The sequence below is a fragment of the Nelumbo lutea genome, chromosome 1 (genome assembly GCF_056320005.1).
Source record: "Nelumbo lutea isolate HS-2025 chromosome 1, American lotus-T2T, whole genome shotgun sequence".
Lineage (NCBI taxonomy): Eukaryota > Viridiplantae > Streptophyta > Magnoliopsida > Proteales > Nelumbonaceae > Nelumbo > Nelumbo lutea.
Window position 1 is genome coordinate 187,607,671 of NC_142684.1, and position 6,599 is coordinate 187,614,269.

Sequence of the window (6,599 nt, forward strand, 5' to 3'; positions counted from 1 at the left end):
AGGCGCAATTTATGGGAAAGTTCCAATTTTTCAAAAGGCTGATATTTAACCATCCAAAAGATGCACATAGATTTCGAAGTCAACTTTCACAATTCACAATCCAAAAGAGGAAATGAGCCTTTTTCTCAAAATGCTTCTCTCATTGATTCCTGCAATCAAAGAATTCATTCCCTTGGAGGCTGTTTGGTATTGTGGTCATTTATTGAAACATTTTTGTATGAGATTTATCCTGAAAAAAAAAACAATTGATAAACATAAATAAATTTCTGATTATTAGAACGTAAAAAAAAAAACAAATTGATCTAATCACGTTTTAGCAAATACAGATTTTTAAATTAACTAATAGCAGCTAGGTGCAGCATAAGTCGTTGGACCAGCTTCAATGGCCTACATGATGGCCTTATTATGTACAAGTTTTGTTCGAGCTGTGTGCCCTGACCCAATTAAATCATCTAAGCGCTTAGTGGTGGTGGCCTGGCTTGATTTATTGACGGCCCAAATGATCCCTCGGACTTTTTTGGTTTTGGGGGTTGATGGGATTACACAATCAGGGGTAGTCCATTCCCCTCTCTTAACCGAGTTGAGATCTTTAAAACAGGTTCTGATGGAGCACGATCCGGTCGGTCTTAGCTGTCCGTGTCCTTGCTTCCGAACGGGGTAGCAGGGAACCTAAAATGGAGGAGATGGGGAAGCTCCGGGGGGAACTCGGTGTAGAGGTTCCGAATCTCAAGTTATAATCCTTCAAAAGCAAGGTAATACCAGATAGCGCAAAGTTTTTGCATACCTCTGTTGTCGGGGGGCAGGGGGCTCTTATAATCACTTCGTGCACTCGTCCTGGGGCCCTTGTCAGATCAGGTATGATTACCCTTGCGCTTGTCAATTCGGTCGTCGTCCTTTCTGCTGAGACAGAACCGTCACTGCCTAACCGTCATCAAACTGGGGATGGCGGTGTCAGTGACGGTGGCAGGTGACCGCTCAGGGTGCTGCCGCCAAACGTCAGATCCCAAGTCAGTCAGGCGCGGCGCCCTTGGCCACGAACTTCCTTAGTGTCAAGCGTGGCACGACTTGTTTGGTTTTGGTGCCAAGTGATGCGAAGTGCTGAGCGAGGCGGTCTTGAGCTCGGAGGTATCTATAGGGCAGGTCAGTTCGGCGAAGTGTATCTCGAGCTGTTACAAGGTGGGTCAGTTCGGCGAAGTGTATCCCGAGCTGTTACAAGGGGTGAGTTCGGGCCCCCGGTAGGGAGTTCAGTCCGCTCGTTTCCCCTTGTTCTGCCACGTGTCACGTAATAGAGAGGTCGGGCCAAATCTTCCTTCATCAATTGCCCCCCACTCCTTGTGTTGGGGGTCTTGCCATGGTGCGGGGAGTTTCGCGAGGTAGCAGGTGGATTTGTCCCGTCCTTTGAACCTTCACTGCGCGAGATGCTTTTGCTAGGGTTCTTTCGGTTTCCGAGAAGGCTGGAAACGTGCTTACTCAAGAACGCTGGTGGTTGTGACAGCGTGCGTTTTAAATTTCAAACCAATTCGCGTCGCTGGGACGTGATAGTGGGTCATTTCAAAAAGGCACGCCACTGTTGTACGTGCGCGGGCGACTGTTAGGGAGACGTGTGGCGCGTCAGTTTCGGAAAATCCGCGTGTCGAAGCGACGTCGGTTTCAAAAAGACGTGCGCTGACGTTTCGCTTTTTTCGGAAAGACGTGCGCCAATCACGTCTCGACCTTAAGGGTTGTGCAGTCGGTAAGAACGTGGGTCGTCGGATCGTCTTCGGTCTGCACGGTCGATTCTTGGTTGCTGTAGCTATAAATAGTGGGGGACCCCGGTTGGTTTGTCACTTCTGCGGTTTGTCTACTGAGTTCGCGTCCAACCTTTCAGCTCGCGTCCAAGTCTTTTCCAGCTTGCGTCAAGGCTGGTAATACAGTCTTCACGGTTCTTTGGCTTGTTCTTCAAACTTTTCGGTGAGTACTTTCTTGAATCCATCTTTTTCCCAATGTATAGCTTTGATAGCTCAGACGATTCTTCGAGTAGGGCCGACGTAGGTTCCACCAACCGAGTCGTGTCCCTAGACTGCCTCAATGATCATGAGGTGGAGCTTGAGGACTATGAACCAGTAGGCCGAGTCGCTTCGGGCAGTTTGGCGCCTACCTCCCGCCGATGTCGGATGCTAGACAGGTTTGGTCCTTCGACCATGATGCCTGAGGGGCTTCAATCCATACTTCTGTCTTACAATCTTCCTGAGGGGTACACATATTTTATTCCTTCGGGCAGCTTTCCTTGGGAACACGGTCCTGACGAGATCGTGATTTTTCGAGAGCAGCTCGCTGCGGGGTTGCGACTTCCTTTCCATCCCCTTCTCGTCGAAGTCATAAACCACTTCGGTGTCACCATTGGTCAGCTTCATCCGAACTCTATTCGGAACCTGGTGGGGACAGTTTCCCTTTTTTGCAAGCAGAACTTCCCCTTGGACTTAGAGATATTCTCCTCTATCTTGATGCTCAAGAGACAGGCGGGTTCTCTTCCTGGGGGGAGACGGGCGTATTACCTTTCTCATCGCCAAGGTTTTAAGCTTTTGCACGATCTTCCTAATAAGGTCCCGGCTTGGAAGCGGGACTACTTCGGCGTGCGAAGTGCACAAGGATGGCTCTTTCAGACCGGGTGGGGTGAGGCCGCTCCCGATTTAGGCGTAACTCTCGATAAAGAGACGGTGAAGGGCCTCCGGCAATGGGCACGGCAAGGCTTAAAGTGCCACTACTACTTAACGGAGGCCAAGCTTATTGCAGCCGGCCTGAGTTCGGGTAGGTTTCTAGCTATGCGGTTCTTGCTTGCTCTGTTATTTTCGTTTTTTTTTTTTTCTGATGTCGAACTCGTTTCTACAGGTGTCATGGACGCGGAGAGAACTCGTGGGGGGCGTTTGTTTCAAGGTATGAAGAGGAGGAAGCGGGTCGCCAAGCGAACTCGTACCGAGCTGCCCCTGGATGAGGAGCCCCAAGTTCCAGACCATACGCTGGAGGATCTGCCCAGGGAGCCCGAAGTGACTCCACCGGTGCACGAAACTGCCGGGGCGCCTTACGCTGAGACCACTCATACGGGCGCTCCTGCGTACTCAAGTGCTCATGCTCACTCCGGGTCTGCTCATACGCGGGCTGGGCCCTCAGGCTCGGGAGCTCAAGGGGAGTTTAGGAGCGTGTTGACGCCGAACTACGCTCTTCAGAAGAGTAGGGACGCTACTTTCCCTGAGGAGGTTGCGGCGTGGATCGATCTTCCCTTGAATCAGGTCGCTTGTCGCGTCGTAACACATGCCATGGTGGTAAGTTAGGTTCCGTCTTCCTTTTTTATTTTGTTGCTTCTGCTGTCATTTGCTCACTTGTTTCTTTTGGTAGGTGAATTCTTCAATTCATGCCTTGGCAGCCCAAGTGGAGAGGAGCTCGCGACAGGTGCGAGCTGCTGAGGCTGCCGCTCATGCTACTGAAGAAGCCTTCCGTGCTGCAGAGGCAAATACCCGGGCTGCTGAGGCGGCTGCTTATGCTGCTGAAGAGGCTACTCGCGTCACGATGGCCAGGCAGGCGAGGTCTCAGCGTGACGCCGAGGCCATGGGGGTAGTTGTCAAGCATATGGCGGACATGAAGTTGGATTTGCAGCATCAAGTCGAATATCTTCAAGAGGACATCAGGGAGAGAACACAGATTTTTTCCCAAGGCATTGAAGACGCCAAGAAGAAGGCAGTTGAAGACTACATTGCCTCTCCGCGTTTTGACGATATGATGGTGGACTCTTACAGGAGGGGGTTCAAGTTGAGCCGGTGGATGATCCGGAATACGTACCCCGACCTCGATGTAAGTGCAATAACCACTTCGCGTATGACTCAGGAGATGGCCAATGCTGCCGATAGCGAGCCGGACTCTAAAGGAGAGGCAGGGCCTTCGGGTGTTGTTGAAGTGCCTTCCGATGGCAAAGTGGCTCCGGGCATGTAATTTTTTTTTTTTTTGTCAATGTACTGTTTCTTGCAATGGAATGTCTTTTTCCCCTTGCTCATCTTCCCCGAATTGTTTCTTTGTCTGCCATTGTCCGAGTTATTAAATTTCCACGGTCTTTTATGCCGCGAATTGGTTTTTTGCCGAGCTGATAATATGCTCTTCTTTGTTTGTCTACGCCGAAGTTCCTCTTGGCTTGCCTCGTGGCACCTAGGACCTGATTTCATCCACTTCGCTTGGTGGTTTATAGGTAGTATCGCCTTAAGTTCACAACGTTCCACGCTCGAGGTACTCGTTTGCCTTCCAAGGTTTCGAGTTCGTATGCGCCCCCGAGCGCTCTTTTTACTTTATAGGGCCCTTCCCAATTAGGTCCAAGCTTGCCCATGCCGGGTTCGGGCACCATAATCTTACGAAGGACCAAGTCGCTGACTTGGAAGCTTCATTGCTTTACTCTGCTATTGTAGTAGCGAGCTACCTGCTGCTGGTATGCCGCTGTTCGGATGTGCGCGAGGTCCCTTACCTCGTCCAGTAGGTCAAGGTTGGTACGTAACTCGTCTCCGTTCGTCCGATCGTCGTATGTTTCTAATCGCAATGTTGGTATTTCGATTTCCGCTGGGATCACTACTTCAGTGCCGTAGGTGAGGTTGAAGGGGGTTTCTCCCGTGGCTGCTTTTTCGGTAGTTCAGTGAGCCCATAAGACACTTGGTAGCTCTTCGGCCCACAATCCCTTAGCTCGATCCAGACGTGCTTTCAGTCCGCGCAAGATGGCTCTGTTCATTACTTTCGTCTGACCATTTGCCTGCGGGTGCGCGACTGACGTGAAATTTTGCCAAATCCCCATGTTCTGGCACCATTCTTGGAACTTGATATCCTAGAACTATTTGCCGTTGTCGGAGATTAGTACCCGAGGTAACCCGAACCGACATACTATGTTCTTCCAAAAGAAGTTTTGTATGTTTCGAGCCGTAACAGTTGCCAGAGGTTCGGCTTCTATCCACTTCGTAAAGTAATCTACTGCAACAACTAAGAATTTTCTTCTGCCTGTTGCTGGTGGGAATGGCCCTAGGAGGTCGATGCCCCATTGTGCAAAGGGCCACGGGCTGGCGAGGTATTTGAGGTCAGAGGCAGGTTGATGGTGGATATTAGCGTGCTTCTGACACTTGTCGCATTTTCTGACGAGCTCGACAGCTTCTGCCTTCATCGTTGGCCAGTAGTATCCTTGTCGAAGTGCCTTTTGGGCGAGTGCTCTGCCCCCCAAGTGTCCGCCGCACAGGCCTTCATGAGTGTCACGGAGTATGAACTCGGCTTCGGCAGGTCGCAGGCAACGCAAATAGGGGAGCGTGTACGACCGTCGGTACAACCGTTTGTCTATTATGACGTATTTGGCTGCTTGGCGCTGCACCCTCTTGGCCACATTGCGTTCTGCAGGGAGGGTTCCATCTATCAAGAAGCTCACGAGTGGATCGATCCAGCTCGTCTCTGCTTCCAAGACGGGAGCGACCTCCTCTGTCCCCCCGAGAATACTAGGCCGAGGTAAGTCCTCTATGTACACAGTTCTCATATTGTTGTGACTTGTACTGGCTAACCGGGACAGGGCGTCGGCCTCAGTGTTTTCTGACCTCGGGATTTGCCTGATGATGTGTGACTGGAAGTTGAGCAGGGCTTCTTTTACTTTGGCCAAATATGCGATCATGGAGAGATCGCGTGCTTCGTACTCGCCGATAACTTGGTTCACCACGAGTTGAGAATCGCTGCAGATGACCAAGTGTTTTGCCTTTACCTTTTGCGCTAGGTCCAGCCCAGCGATCAGTGCTTCGTACTCTGCCTCGTTGTTGGATGCCGTGAATTCAAAGCGTAGTGCATATTCTAATTTTGTGCCGCTCGGGCCGCATAAGACTATTCTAGCTCCGCTGCCTTGCCGGTTCGAGGAACCATCCACGTGAAGGATCCAGGGCTCCTCATCCCAGTTCACGCTTCGCCTGACCAGGAGAGATGCCACACTGGCTGCTACTTCACGGGGTTCAGACTCTATGGGCTCAGGAGCTTCGGGTTCGCCCGAACTGGGGACCTCGGGCTCGACCTGTGGGGCTTCGTGGCTGAAAGTGCACTCGGCAATAAAATCTGCCAAAGCTTGGGCCTTGATAGCGGTTCTCGGTTTGTACTGGAGGTCGTACTCGCTGAGTTCGATGGCCCATTTCGTCAGTCGACCGGAAACCTCGGGTTTGAGTAAAACTTGTCTAAGAGGTTTGTCAGTCCGGACGATGATGGTGTGAGCCTGGAAGTATGGGCGGAGTTTCCGAGCTGCTATTAATAGGGCGTATGCTAGTTTTTCTATCTCCGGGTACTTTGCCTTTGCTCCCTGCAAAATTTTACTAACATAATAGATGGGTCGCTGGACCTGGTCTGTTTCTTTTATTAGTACCGAACTGACCGCCTCGTCGCTTGCCGAGAGGTACAGTTGTAAGACCTCGCCCACTTCGGGCCGGGCTAAGGTTGGCACACTAGCGAGGTAACCTTTTAGTTCGTCGAACGTGAACTGGCAGTCTTGGGTCCACTCGAACCCTTTGCCTTTGATTGCCTTGAAGAAGGGTAGGCAGCGGTCTGCTGATTTGGACAAGAAGCAGCTTAGAGCGGCT

General features: G+C 51.2%; 1 protein-coding gene across 1 annotated transcript; it reads left to right on the top strand.

The window, feature by feature from the left end:
- Positions 1-52: 52 nt before the first annotated feature.
- Positions 53-3,963, top strand: LOC148879897 (uncharacterized). Its single transcript, XM_088975461.1, has 3 exons — positions 53-2,787; positions 2,869-3,299; positions 3,373-3,963. The coding sequence occupies exons 1-3, from the start codon at positions 1,983-1,985 to the stop codon at positions 3,961-3,963; spliced, it is 1,827 nt and encodes a 608-aa protein (XP_088831587.1). The 5' UTR covers positions 53-1,982.
- Positions 3,964-6,599: the final 2,636 nt, after the last annotated feature.

What these genes read in the sequence shown, in the direction of transcription:
- LOC148879897 (XM_088975461.1), top strand. Translation starts at nt 1,983, where the DNA reads ATGTATAGCTTTGATAGCTCAGACGATTCTTCGAGTAGGGCCGACGTA. An exon ending in TGCAGCCGGCCTGAGTTCGG is followed by an intron (nt 2,788 to 2,868) that starts GTAGGTTTCTAG and finishes TCGTTTCTACAG; the next exon opens with GTGTCATGGACGCGGAGAGA. An exon ending in TCGTAACACATGCCATGGTG is followed by an intron (nt 3,300 to 3,372) that starts GTAAGTTAGGTT and finishes TTCTTTTGGTAG; the next exon opens with GTGAATTCTTCAATTCATGC.